Source organism: Eurytemora carolleeae, unplaced genomic scaffold (genome assembly GCF_000591075.1).
Source record: "Eurytemora carolleeae unplaced genomic scaffold, Eaff_2.0 scaffold93, whole genome shotgun sequence".
Taxonomy (NCBI): Eukaryota; Metazoa; Arthropoda; class Copepoda; order Calanoida; family Temoridae; genus Eurytemora; species Eurytemora carolleeae.
Genome location: NW_019396929.1, coordinates 216,256 through 231,780, shown reverse-complemented (window position 1 = coordinate 231,780; position 15,525 = coordinate 216,256). Strand labels below are relative to the sequence as shown.

Genomic DNA, 15,525 nt, shown 5'->3' with positions numbered 1-15,525 from the left:
AGATGGCTGGGGAAAGTGTGGTTAAAGTATTAAACCTTGAGGCATCTTTAACTCATTTCAAAACATGTCTACAGGTCAGTCCAGGTCTACAGGTCAGTCCAGAGGGAATTTTGATTTTATATTTTTGATAATTCGATAATATTCATATTTTTATATTCAGATAATTAGATAATTTTATAATTTGATTATTGCATGATATTTCAATTTTTGTATAATATGATGATGATGATGATGATGATGATGATGATGATGATGATGATGATGATGATGATGATGATGATGATGATGATGATGATGATGATGATGATAATGATTAAGGAGGTCGAGGCTGAAAACCTCGAATTAAAAGATCAACTGACAACACTATTAGAATCTCAGACTTCCAAATCATCAGGTAAAATTATTGTGTAAAAATATACTGTTATGTAAACAAAGAATGTTCACAGTTTTAATCAAATCAAATCAAATATGTCAGATTGAATATCATAAAAATTATCTGAAAAAATTATAAATCCTCATCATGAGGGAAAACGAATCCAGTTCAACACTGTGAGTGGGGGGGGGTCTATCATTTATTAAACTTAAATTAGTTGTAGAGGGAAAATTTTTTAGAATATTGATGAATGAAGATTCTTGCGACGCCGCGCCTGTTAAAGGCATAAAATCAATAAACTGTATCTGTTCAAACATAAAACTCTGATTTTCTAATCCCTATATCTTTGCAACCTCAGGTCGTAGCCCTCAGATTTTTCAAACTATGAATTCCTATTAGATCAAAAAGTAAGGTTTCCAATACAGATCACAAAGAGATTGAGATTAGAAAAATTCAAGTTTGTGGCAAAGTTCTTTTACAAGCAAACTCCAGCGGAAAGGAATAATAAGATTCGAGCACAAACCCCATTAACATGAGATTGAGAATAATTCTGTTTATATAAAAAAATTATCTTAATTTTGTAGAATGTTTAGATATATGAGCTTTTATTAGTTATTTCTAAGAAAAATGTTATATATATGTTTATGAAAATGAATAATATATATCTACACGTGTACACGAAACCTGGAAACGTATGATACACCCCACTGCATTTTAATTTTAATGAATTTAGCTTTTGAAATTTCCATTAGTTCATGTGTTTTCTTCTTGAATTATAAATAAAAAAAAATTTAGATTTCGAAGAACTTTTCTGTTTTTTTTAAAGAGTGTTTTTATGTTTCTTCCACAAACTGCAGTACACGTTGGAGTGGAAACAAACTGTACGCGATCCGAACCAGTATCAGTGATGATTTTTCTGTTCTCTCATTGGCTGAAACAAAATTTCCCTAGCTTATAATTGGCTGCTAGTTCTCACCTCACGGGATATCAAATAAAGATTAAATTAATCTGCATATTAACCAAAGCTAGAGATCGGGAATCGGGATATCAAATAAAGATTAAATTAATTTGCAGATTAACTAGAGATTAATTAAAGCTAGAGATCAAACCAAACATTATCTTGATATCCTCAACATAACAGTGTCCAGCGTAGGTATATCGTTCTTGTTTAAATATTATATCTGTTTATTCCTATGGCTCGAGGGTTAATATATTGAATATATATAAATATTAAATAGTCTTCTTGATAAATAATTATGATGACATACAACTCATATCTATAGCCTAGGGCACTCATTAGTAGGATNATGTTTGATAAACTGTTTAAATAATTGCTTATTTGTCCATTGCAGACGCTTTTTTGTTGAAACAAATCAAAATCCTTGTCTTGAAGCTAGTGGCATGTCGAACTGAACACTCTGTTTTACTTTTGAACATTCTTGACAAATTGGGACACTTTGGTTTACTATGTGACATTCTTGTCGAATTGGGTCACATTGGTTTATTATGGAACATTTTAATGAAATCGGGACATTTTTGGTGTATTATTGGACATTATTATAGAATTAAGACACTTTGTTTTGTTATGGAACATATTAATAAAATTGGGACACTTTGGTTTTCATAGGGCTGCCTTCAAACCGAATTAAAACACTGTAAATTTCACTTGTGTTTGCATTCATGAAGAATTGAGACACGTTGGTTTACTGTGGTTGAATTCATGTAGAATTGGGATACAATGGTTTACTGTGTTTGCATTCATGAAGAATTGGGACACTTTGGTTTACTGTGTTTGCACTCATGAAGAATTGGGACACTTCGGTTTACTGTGGTTGAATTCATGTAGAATTGGGACATGAAGTTATGAAGGTATGAATCAATGCCTCGCATCTAGCGTATATTTATTTATTTGCGTTCATCCATCCACGCCTTTATACATACATATATATATTTGTAGGGACCTTACCCGTCGTCCTGGGACTAGGAGTAATTATATGACTTAATAAATGCATAGAGATTAAATTGTTAAAAAAGTGTGAATTCAAGTGTATAATCCACAACGGTACCATTTAAACAGTTAGTTATTTTTCCAAAGGCAACTTCCAAATGTGCAATTTTCCAAGAGACAACTTCCCAAAGGTTAGGTTAAGCCTTCCGAGGCGCCGCAGGCTGCAATGGGGTGTGGGCCGAGCGCTGCGTCTACTTAACGTCGTTTAAACATCTAAGCAAAAACGAAGGATCTATCTTAGATTTTCTGTCTAAAAATATTTTTTTTAATTGCGGTTGCTCTGTAAAAAAAACTTGTAAATTTTGCAGCATAGATCATTGAGGAAAATAACAACATATCTTATAACGATATATATATATATATAACGATATATATAACGATATCTTCCTGAGATCGTTGTGAATCGAAGGGTAACATAAAATTACGTTGACAGTTTCTTTAAGTGCTTGTGATTTTGACAGAACTATACGATGGTATAATAGTTCTAGAATGGAATTAACTGTTTGCCACACAATCAATTTTATTATCTTTATCTGTGCAGCCTGTTGGTGTAAATCATTTATATCTCAAAAATCTTATCTAACATAATTCATAGTTTAAAATATCTGCATGCTGCAAGGATATATATATAAATTAGAAAATCAGAATTTGTGACAAAGACTCAATTCCTTAATTGATTATCTCTACAACTGATTCTTTTTTAAATACTCCAATGTCTGAATGGCAGGTCTATGACATGAATAAAGTCGGGTCCTGATATCACGTGACCTGATCTAATCAATCTATAAGGACATGTTGATCTAGTTGACAGAAGGTTGAATTCACGACTCATATAAAGGGTGTACAAAAACTTTACCCTTTTTACTCTCTCAAAGGCTGAATTGTTTTCAGATCATATTAAAATAAATATCACAATATCTCTAGGATGTTAGGACTACATGGTTAAAAATTTATAAGATTTGGTCAATTCTGCTTTGAATGGTGGCGTTTTTAAACACCCTTTGTAAAAATACATTATTACGTATCCATATAAATAGGGTGTTATATTTCTACATGTGTATTGTGTGTATAACGAGCGGGGGAAGGCAGGCGCGGCCATGAGCCACCATTATTTCCCCTTCCGTGCCACATATTAGCTTTTTTCTCTTTTGGCAGCCATGAGCCACCACTATTTCCCCTTCCGTACCAGCACATTTGACTCTTCCGGGCAAAACTACTTTTTAAAATGGTATATTTAGGGCCTTTAAAGTGTGATTTTAAAAAATCCAGCCGCGTCACGCAAAATAGCACAACTCAACCCATTTTTTCAATTCTACTTAAGATTAATATTTTGTGTGTTGAATTCTTAAACTATTTTACATGTTTTACAATGAAATGTTTGAGAAATTTGACTGAGTATTGCATCTTGAAATATCACAAATTCTAATGATTATTGGTTATTGAGTGATTTTAAGATGGATTTAGTATAATGAGTCAGTAATTGAATAATATAACACGTTGTTTAAATCCTTAATAAAGCAATCTCAGAATTTATTCATTATTGTCCTATAGTACTTATTAGTTGTCTATAATTTCTAAAGTTTGACTAAAAACTCAAAATATTTGAATTAAGGTATTGGATCTGATCTAAGTGACTCTGATCTGGACCCACTCTACGGGTTTAATACTTCAAGAAGTAATTCACCTGAGAAAACTACACAAAGAAGCATACATACAGTCACAGGTATCATATATTGCAGTGGTCACCAAAATGTAGTGGAAAACCCCCATTTAAAGGGACTGTAGGCTTAATTTCAAGTGACCCACCATCTTTAGAGAGACATATCCGGTTCGAAACAGTACCTTTAAAACCTTTGACTGATAAAGGTTGCTCCAACAGTAACGCATTTAACTGTTTTAACACTTTCATTGCAAGCTTTACCGCAATTCCAGCGGTTTTCAAGAGATTTACACAACGAGATCTCTGTACACGATAAACAGTTCAAGGTTCTAAGGGCGCTGTTGTAAATCAAGCATATTCTTATTATAATAGTATTATGTGTTTAGAAAGTAGCCTCATACACCCTGAAGACCAGATAAGCCCTGGGACCCAAACCCAAAATACATTTGATCCGGACACAGTTAATCCTGATAGAGTTAATCCTGATATGGAAATTAAATCTGTTTGCGAGATGTTTACCCAAACCTGTACTCAGGAATACGAGTTGCAGATTAACAATCTAACCAAGGTAAGAAAAAGTATNCTGCACCACCCCAACCGACTCACACATTTCATTACAAGGGGATATGGGGACTATTCACACAGTAAACTGCCCCGTTTTCCACATTGATCTAGTTGTTCTGTTTAGTACTACCGGACCCCACTCCTCTCCTCTCAAAAATAGTTGTTTTTTTTTCTAAAATGAAAGTTACTTTTGTGAAAATATAGAGAAAATCAATAATTTTGAAGGGAAATGTTACATTTTCATTTGTATTTTTTTTTAAAAGATTTTTTCTTTGATTAAGATTTGCTCTGCTATTAAATTTTTTCTGATCTTTCCATTAAGACGTAATTTCAAGTTCAATGGGATCTTTATAATTGATGACTAGCTGAAGGACTTGGCGTTGCTCGTGAAAAAAAAATTGAAAAAAAATTTGAAAAAAAATGTCGAAACCCATGAGTGTTCACAAAAAATTTCAGCCCAATCGGTCCAGCCGTTAGGCCTGCTATACGCAAAATATATATGAATGTCTTGTTTTATTATATAGATTATACATGGAATTAAAGGGTACCGTTGTGAATCGAACATTTCACTCTATAAAGGAAGGGTCAGTTGAAATGTGTCTGTACAGTTTTCATGGACGTCTCATATTTCTGGAAACCCTTTTGTAAAACTTTTCCAAAAATATAATAAAAAGTATGTAAAATGACACGGTCTCCTTTTATCTTTACATTATTTTGTGTTCAAAACAACTTGTTTAACACAAATAAAATTTGATTACTTTTTATCATTTGTTCTAACAGAATTCACAGTTTAAAATATCCAAAATCAACGGCATTGAGTTGTGAAGAAGTTGGGATTATGATAGCAGAGTTTATGACGAAGACTTAATTTCTTTTCATTTTATTGAATCCTAAGCAATGTTCTTTCAAGAAAGTGAAAGTTTCCAGGAGAACGATCCTGACTGATGTACACAAAGAATTGAATGCAATACAGTTAAAGTTCTCAGATAATTGGAAACTTACAGGGAAATTCACTTTAGTTTATACAGACGTGTCTTATGAATATTTTTAGACAAACATTTTTTTATCAAATTTTATTTCAGGAGATACAGAAGTTGTCTGAGTTCAAGCACTTGGTTGAAAACAGAGGAATTCAGGGAATACAAGGTAATTCAGGGAATACAGGGTATACAAGGTAATTCAGGGAATACAGGGAATACAAGGTAATTCAGGGAATACAAGGAATACAAGGTAATTCAGGGAATACAGGGAATACAAGGTAATTCAGGGAATACAGGGAATACAGGGTAATTCAGGGAAAACAGGGAATACACGGAATACAGGGTAATTCAGGGAATACAAGGTAATTCAGGGAATACAGAGTAGGTCTTTAACATTTATTTTTTTCCTTTTATTTTTAATCATTTATTAAATCATACTGTAGTTCTTATTCATTTAATAGCTTGGGAACCCAGCTTTGCCTGGAGAAGATTCACTCAACGTAAAATTCAAAACTAGACTAAGAACATTTCCATAGTTCTACCGAGTTCCCCAATAAAATTTTGAGGCAAATCGGTCAAGGGGTTCATAAGTTATGATCGGACATACAAAACAGTCATACATTATTATTTAGATATAGATATTGTATTATTTATTCATTATATTTGTTGATTTTTTAATATTGAATAGTGGTATAAAACTGCATTTTTATTACGTTTTCTGAAAATGTTAACTAATTATTTCTAACTGTTTTTAATAAGAAAAAAGTTTTTAAAAATATTGTAAAATAATTCATTGGAACAGAATTATTCATTATCTGTAGATTTGTTGATTTCTATATTATTACTTTTTTATTCATTATTCAATATATATATTCAATCTAACTTTCATAACGAGAGTGAATAATATTACAATATTGCAATTTAAAACGGGTTGACCAAGATAAAAAAGTTTTAAAAACATCTAAAATTAACAAACAAAATTACTTAAAATGATATATTTAGGCTCTCCCGTCCTTCATACGGTTCTAGAATCCAAAAGTCCAGTGTTAACAGACAATGTTGTTAATCAAAATTGGATGGAAATAATGGACGAGAGCGAAGAAAACGAAAGTTTACTAAATGAATTTGATTTAGAAACGTCTATAAGGTAAATGAATAATTTTTAACGTTATCATGAATTTAATCTACGAAAAAAACGGCATACAAACAAAAACTCTCCCCCTTTATGATTGTTGTACATATTTAGAAAATAACTTTATTTTGACTGATTTATTGGCGCCGAAGACCCAATTTTTTAATCCATTCTTAAGAATCAAAAAGAACGGGCCCACTCTCTCTGGTTGCGCCCCAAATGTTTCCACATTTTTCTTCGGGGGGGGGGGGGTCCCCTTCCACCCACCCCTAATGCTGCCTCTGAATAAAAAACGTGATTAGCAATGTTTTAAAACGATGGGAAAAAGGATTGCTAATTATCACCCTGTAAAATATAATATACTAGCTGAAGTGCCCGGCGTTGCCCGTGGAATTTTTTAATAAAATCGTTTGGCCAGCTATAGCTAACCTACAAATATAAATACAAATATATATATATATATATGGGCGAATAGCTTCATTATATAGATTTTATATTGCAGAGTGAAGGGTGAATACTTGAATGAACTAAAAAATGGATTGAGGACAATGAGGATGGAAGTTATCAGGGTGAAGAAGGAAAAGGAGAGGATGGAGAATGAAATGGAGAACATGAAGAAGGAGAAGGAGATGATGGAAGAGGAGCTGGAGAAGATGGTGGAGGAGAGGGAGGAGAAGGAGGATGAGTTTGAGAGGATTAAGGAGGAGAAGGATGAACTCGAAGAACTGGAAAATGATTCAAGATTAAGGTATCACTCACACTCTTTTAACACAAAATGTTCGTAGTTTCAAAATATTTTGAGTATTTGTAAATTACGAAAAAAAATAGGGTTTAGTATCCAGACAGAGCTGGGTTCCCGATCTATGGTAAATCAGATTTCAGAGTAATCAAAGTAATCAGATTACGGAAATAAGAAAGAAACTTATACTCACACTCAGTACACATTGGGGTGCATCAACCTCACATTGGTTTATATAATATCAAGTGACGTACCCCTCATTCATAAAAGTTACGTACCCTTCATTTATAAAAGTGACGTACCCTTCATTTATAAAGTGATGTACCCTTCATTGATAAAGTGACATGTAGGGTTTCCAGTGAACGACGAAAAAATGCGAAAATTTTCAGTCACATTTCGTAAACGTTTTAGCAAAATTTCGTATTTTTTCGCAATTTTGCAATTGTTTTGAAAACTCTGTATTTTTCGCGAAATGTTCGGGTTTTTTTTTTTTGCATAATTTCCATTTTTTCGCATTTTTCGCGAGCGAAAGAAATAAGAAAATGAAGTGAAATGATTGCAAAAAAAAATTTCGCGAAAAATGCAGAATTTTCACGAAACGATTTTTCCTTTTCGCTGGAAACCCTAGTGACATGTCAGATTTACAATGGTACTCTTTTTGATCAAGAATGAATGAACTATTCTTGTTTTTCAATTGTGGCTCATACATTAAAGTTTTCGATGACTCGAACTTTCATTTTTTAATAGATCGTACAAAACATTATTTCTTCTAACAGTGCTCGACAAATGGGTTATTTCTTGAAATTCAGAAGTAGCCATTCTAGAGTGTCATCTTTATATATTATATTGGGTAGAAACGAATGAAAGTGCAGCATATGGGTTTATATATAGTCTTCATACTAACTGTCTAATACCTGTCAAATCACAACATCTGGACTATTTGTCGTTATTTTGACCTCTCATGAACTAAAATAAATTGGGAAAAGTCCCAAAACTTTTTAAATATGTCGGCATAAGATTTTTATACAATGCCCATATTCTGATGGAGATTCTAAAGATTTACTGGACCGACTTTGCGACACCGTCACGCCTCCAGGTTTCTTTTACACCCATCAGAGTAAAAGAAGCATTCTTGTTAGCTTTCTGCAATAACTCTTCAGAAAAATGAGAAGTTTTAAAAAACAAGCTAAAAGATTTCAAACTTGGGTTTAATTATATGTTTTGTGCTTCGTCCGATAAGATCGAAAAAGTTCTTTAAAAATTCATCTTTTTTGTTTTTCTAGATCTCAGCAGTTAGAGACTGAAGTTGAGAGACTGGAAAAGAATTTAAAGATTGTAAATGAAGAAGTGATCGTTGAAAGAAAAGCATTAAAACATTTACGAGGTGTTTATCATCAACTTAAGGTAAGACATTTTCTTTTTGAGATTTGGCCTCAACATTTGCTCCTTTAAATTGTTGCTAATGCAGACCGCAATATCTAAACACCACAACATTTAATAGCCTGACACGGAATCCCTTTTAACAAAAATAATCTATGAAATATTCTGGTTATAGGAAACTATATGTGAATTTTGAGAATTATCAAAATGTAATGCTTTAAACCTCCTCGGATACTAAATGAACACTGATGCATCTATTCTTGTTTACAAATTCCGCCTAGAGAGAACTGGTTTCACTATGTACGCAGAGTATACGCGACCTCATTAATTTCCTTTCATTAGTACCTTGGTGGATACCAACATTTGCTCTAGAGATTATAACAAATATTTTATGTATAAAAAATGATTAAATGCTTTAAATTAAATATAACTTTTGATCGTTACCAACTCGTTGTAAATAAGGAAAAATAAGAAACAAAATGTTAACGATTACTTTTTGAGTTTTGTGAAAAAGGCATGGCACCAATTTTTTAAGAAAAGTTTGTCAATTAAAACAATTAAGTTTATTTGCCCCTTCGATTTATTTCTGTACAAAACCCGCCGATTAAGTAAAATTACAGTTTAAGTAAGTAATTAGTGGAACAAAATATCCGGAAAAGCAACATAACATCTCTTTTAAATTATCAAAAAAAAATGTAATTTTAGGAAAAAGAGACAGAATTCTGTGGGGAAATTGAATATTTGGAATCACTGCTTCAGCAATATGAAACAAAACTAGCAGGTGCAAAAATATACTTTAAAAAAATACAATATTGATATGAATGTCTGTACGTGCCCAGCCCTAGTGCTATGAATATTGATATGAATGTCTGTACGTGCCCAGCCCTAGTGCTATGAATATTGATATGAATGTCTGTACGTGCCCAGGCCTAGTGCTAAGAATATTAATATGAATGTCTGTCCGTGCCCTGCCCTAGTGGGGAATTAATATGTGAATCGTACAAACCACTCTACAAAATTTAAGGTCACTTAAAATTAAAATTTAAATGTTAAAGATTTAGTTCTTTTGTCCACAATTTTACAAAATATTCAATATTTAATGCTTAGCATAAACATTATATGAAAATTTTAGAAATTTAAATATAAGATTATTTCAAGTGTTATACTTGAATATTGTAAAGGACAACAATAGATTCCTGTCCAAATGTTTTAAAATTTGTATTTTTCATTGTTGATGACAACACTTAAAAATACAAAATATAAAAATATATATCTATCATTCTAAAATAAAAAACTTTGCATATTGGCGTTATTACAAATCACCACCATTGCAGAGATGGCAATGTCCGATTTACAACGATACCCTTGAAACCTTAATCTAATCAAAAATGTGAAGTCGTTTTTCTGCCTCGAAAGTGTTTTCCGAATGAAGGCTCTAGTATCTATATAGTAAAACAAGACATTCGTATATATGTTCCCTCTGGCCGACCAAACGCTTTACCGAATGGGTTCTAAATGTTTGAGTAAAATTTGGATAGCCTTGGGGTGACATAGGCTAAAAAACTAGATTCTTTTCAAAAATCCAAACTTTTTTTCCTTCAAAAAACCGGAATTAAAAAATTCCCCGGACAACGCCGGGCCCTTCAGCTAAAGGATCAAAAGGTACCGTTGTGAATCAGGCATTGCCCCTCTTTAAATGTAGGGCCCCTTCGAATGTTAACCCTCTTTATAATAATCTTTAGTCAATCAATCAATCAATCAGTCAAAAACATAAAAATTCATAGAAAAGTAAACATGGTTTTTTGAAAATATCTTCTATACAAAAAAAAAACTTTTGTTAACTAAAAATTCTTTAAAAAGACAACTGAAAGTGTTTTTAAGTTAAAACTTTTCTTGATCGATAGAGACGTCCCAGGACTCCAGGCGATATTTTTCCTTAATAATGTCATTCAATCAATCAATCAACCAACCAATAAGGTACCTACACATGGTTCAGAAATAACTTTCTTCAGGCTGAAGCAAAACTTTATTATACTCGAAATTATTTTAAAAAGACCAATGAAGATTTTCTAAAGTTTAAAACTTACTTGATTGTGTTGTGAATAACATGATACTGCGGTAGTTCTTGTTCTAATTTCCTAAATGTAAAAAAATTATGAAATTCAAAAATATCTTCTCCTTTCCCTTTGAATTGGATCCGCATATTTCTGCAGATCCGGATCCGGGACTCAGGAAGCAAAAATGGTCGGATCTATGGCACTAGTACTAAATATGGTATTAAATAGAGGCAAAACGATGGTTGGTTCCTTGAAATTATGCTTACAGTCCCTTTAATACAGATTTAACTCCCTCGAGGGCTTCTTTAAGTCATGCCAACAATAGGAATTCTAAAAGATATAAAAGATAACTATCTATTATTCTAAAATCAAGATAAACATAGAAATAACTTTGCATATTTTAATTACCTTTGCGGCTGTGGTATTGTTTAAAAATATCTTTACAAAGTGTTTCCGTTCAATTATAATCTAGTTTGTTGCTAATTATCTTCTAAATCTGTAAATCTTAGTTTTTCGTTTTTTTAGAGCGTAGGGGGGGGGGTACGGCATCCACCCCCTAGCTTCCCCTATAAAATTTGTCATATCGTTAGAAAGCAACAGTCACACTGCACAATTGTTGTAACTCATGTTTATTAGACTATTTAAAGTCTAAAAGTCGTCTTCATATTCCAGAGTTTTTCTGGTTCTGATTTTGTCAATAAAACTATGGTATCACAAGTATATGTTGTCTTTTCAGCTCCCTTTCTGAACATACTATTCATGTAATATTCCATTAATGTCCTCTGTGGTGTTGTTAGTATTTAGTCGCCAAAAACGGTTTATTTCATAATCTCATGCTTTTGCATAAATTCAGAATATCATTCATTTAAATTCAGAATAGCTTGTAGTTACAGACATGGACAGCTTTAAATGATACTTTAGTTTAATAATTAATAGCATGTACAATTCCAGGGGGGGGGACAACCAGGGTATGTTGTTGATGGTGGGTGGGCGATGATTCTGTATTATTTTTAGATGTTTTTATTTTTATTTTCCTCATGGAGCCCGAAATACTAGACAAAGTATCGCCATGAAACCCGATATCGAAACCGGGTTTCGTAAATTGGGTAGCACAATTTTGTAGAGAAAATTTTTTTATTCGAAATATTATTTATCGATGATTTAACGACTTGGATCGTTAAGAGAAATATAAAACCTATCGTTTTTTAAAAACAAACCAAAAAAACGAGCGATTTAAACTCCTTCGAACGAACTTGGAAAAACTGTAGTTTTTTTACTGAACGAACGATTTTTTGAAACAAACTTTTAAAAACTAGATAGTTTTTTACTGAATGAACGATTTTTTCCAAAAATCTTACAAGAATAAACTATAGTTTTGTTACTGAACAACCAATTTTAGTGAATGAAAGATTTTACTGAACGAACGATCGTTCAGTGAGAAAAGAAAGATGGAAAGTGAACAATAATTTTAAAAACAACCGAAATCAATTTTTTTAACGATTGAATAAACACGAACGAAATGGGTCGTTTACGAACGTTGAACGAACGAAATGACAAAAGAGCCAATCGCACCTAACTCTACTTGAATGTACTACTCTACGTACTCTATGTCAATATTTTTCTAGGTTTCTTGTGTTAAGGATTGAAAGTTAAAATTGAAATTCAAAAGTTCAGAATTCATAAGAAAAAAACCATTAACCCCCCTCCCCCCCCCTACTCATTTAAAAATACCTGAATTGCGCCCCCGATCTAATTTTTATACTGTGTTTAGGGATGGAGGAGCGTGATACCAAGCTGAGAAGCGCTCTTTATTCTCTTGTGACAGGTGTCACTATCTGGAGTTATTATCATCATCATGCATTCTGCTTATACAAGGTACTCAATTCCCATGTTTATTGGGACACTCTGTACAATATACATTATTTCGTATTTAAAGGTAGTGTATATTGTATACAGGGTTCTCTATAAAGGTAGTGTATACTGTATACAGGGTTCTCTATAAAGGTAGTGTATACTGTATACAGGGTTCTCTATAAAGGTAATGTATACTGTATACAGGGTTCTCTATAAAGGTAGTGTATACTGTATACAGGTTTCTCTATAAAAAGCAAGCCCTAGATTTTAAACCTATTAAAAATGTGCTGTTAAAATATCCGGTCTCCGAGTTGTGAAAAAACTGAATATTTGTACATTCCAAACTCTGAATTTCTGATTTTTATAAGTTTGCAACCTGATGATGTAAACCTTTGATATTTCAAACCTAGACTATTTGATTCAACAAGTCATAGTTTGTAATATTAAAAGTCAAACAACATTAAGTTAAAATATAAGTATTAGAAAATTACAGATTATATCAGAAAGATCACTTCACAATCAATTGTATGTACGTTTCACAGAAAATGTACATGAATTTTGGTATGGGATCGTCCCCCGAAAAAATCCGAGAACAAGCCCTTTAAAGGGAGTGTTTGCGAAAAATGAAAGGGGGTATAGGCTTAATGCGATAAAAAGCGCGTTTGATTGCTACTAATCTTACTTCTATCTGTTGCGTCTCTATAAGGAGAAACTTGTTAAAGACGTTTCATACCGAATAACTTAGCGCCCATACAAATTGAGAAAATGGCAACATACTACTTAGATCGTAAAAAGATCAATTTAACTTCAAACAAATCATTCAGATATTACAACCTATTGTCATCGATTATCTTTCGCCACATTTATATATAGTTGATTATGTTTTAATTGTTATAATCTAAGAGTTACTTATAAAAACATTTATTCCTGTTTCGAGGATTTTTGGTAATGAAGACGACATTTTCATATTTTCCAGGAATGTTCGAAAGCAAGTTGTAAGCTAAATATTATTTTAAAAAACAAAATCAAAACTAGTATGAAATATCAAATATATACAAATACAAGTGGCGAAAGATAATCGATGACTATAGGTTGTAATATCTGAATGACTTGTTAGAAATTAAATTGATTTTTTACGGTCTAAGTAGTATGTTGCCATTTTCTCAATTTGTATGGACGCCATGTTATTCGGTATGAGACGTCTTTAACAAGTTTCTCCTTATAGAAGCAACAGATAGAAGTAAGATTATTAGCGATCAAAAGCGCTTTTTTATCGCATTAAGCCTATACCCCCTTTCATTTTTCGCGAACACTCCCATTAAATAAAAATTATCTTTGGAATTACCATTTTATATAACAAAATAATAATATTAATTGCTTCCATTAGTTAATTATAATCTTTACAAAAAAGGAAGAATAATACATATTTTCTGTTTTTCTGATTAGTGTTCTTTTCTAATTACTTTAATGCTTAATGGTAAGCAAGACTAATTTCATTACAGTTAAGATACATATAATTGTTGATATTATATGTCATTATTATATCTTACAATATTTTATTTACTCTCAATATCTCTTCAATAAGTGGTGTTATGATTGAAAACATATAAAATTTGAATTTTACCTGCAATTTACTTTTGTGTAATGTGGAATTCAAAGTTTGAAATATCAAAGACTTGAAGCATCTAGTTTGTATAGATGTAAAGATTAGAAAATCAGAGTTCAGGAAGATAAGACGATTAATACTCCCCATCTTTATGTTTTGTTGAGTTCAGGAAGATAAGACGATTAATACTCCCCATCTTCATGTTTTGTTGAGTTCAAGACAATAAGACGATTAATACTCCCCTTCTTCGTGTTTTGTTGAGTTCAGGACGATAAGACGATTAATACTCCCCTTCCTCACTTCATGTTTTGTTGAGTTCAGCTATGTTTTGCATGTTTACGAACCCGAGTTAAAATATTTAATGGATTTTGCGGAATTTCCCCCCGAACTGGAAATAAACCTGTGTTTTATTTAGAAAGCGGGACTTCCATACCACCACCAGCAATCCTCATCCTCAGTTTCTTCAAGCTTTAACCTACCCTTGGAGTATACAACGTTTACAGAGACTCCTTGTAGTTCCACAGAGTGTAAAGGAACCCTGGAACATGGTTCAGATCTAGATAGTTTACTGGCGGAGAATCAAGAGCTCCGGGTAACCCTCGAGACTTTACTAAAGGAGAAGCATGATCTGGTTTCCTATGGGCTGGATCAAGAGGAGAGAATTGGAACCTTACAAGATAAGCTTGAGAAACTTGACCAGGATAGAAACCTTACCCTTGAGAAACTAAACCTCAACCTCAACCTGATCAGGACGGAGAAGGATTCCGTAGAGGAGAAGTTAGAAAACCATACTCGGAGAATATCAGGGTTAGAGTCTAGTCTTCAAATACTCACACAAGAGAGAGATGATCTATATTTAGTCCTTTCAGGTAAACATGCAGTGGTCTACACAATATAAGAGAATGTAATTGATAAATCAAAGCATGTTTTCTATTCAATGTTTTTTTCCAAAACTGCTATGCTCTAAATATACACTGCTCTAAATATACACTGCTCTAAATGATCTCGAATCTTAAAGTCAGCGTTTTATTAAACTAAATTCTAGAATTCTAGAGACCACTTTAAACTAAATTCTAGAGACCACTTTAAACTAAATTCTAGAATTCTAGAGACCACTTTAAACTAAATTCTAGAATTCTAGAGACTACTTTAAACTAAATTCTAGAATTCTA

General features: G+C 32.4%; 1 protein-coding gene across 1 annotated transcript in view; it reads left to right on the top strand.

The window, feature by feature from the left end:
• Window positions 1-2: 2 nt before the first annotated feature.
• LOC111710213 (myosin heavy chain, fast skeletal muscle) overlaps window positions 3-15,525 on the top strand; it is a 29,297-nt gene continuing 13,774 nt past the window's right edge. Inside the window, exons 1-11 of the mRNA XM_023484275.1 lie at window positions 3-92; window positions 319-394; window positions 3,994-4,104; window positions 4,428-4,609; window positions 5,688-5,751; window positions 6,588-6,732; window positions 7,220-7,465; window positions 8,740-8,860; window positions 9,542-9,617; window positions 12,665-12,768; window positions 14,769-15,222. Of these exons, the coding sequence (XP_023340043.1) occupies window positions 3-92; window positions 319-394; window positions 3,994-4,104; window positions 4,428-4,609; window positions 5,688-5,751; window positions 6,588-6,732; window positions 7,220-7,465; window positions 8,740-8,860; window positions 9,542-9,617; window positions 12,665-12,768; window positions 14,769-15,222 (1,669 nt within the window). The remainder of the gene's footprint in view (window positions 93-318; window positions 395-3,993; window positions 4,105-4,427; window positions 4,610-5,687; window positions 5,752-6,587; window positions 6,733-7,219; window positions 7,466-8,739; window positions 8,861-9,541; window positions 9,618-12,664; window positions 12,769-14,768; window positions 15,223-15,525) is intronic.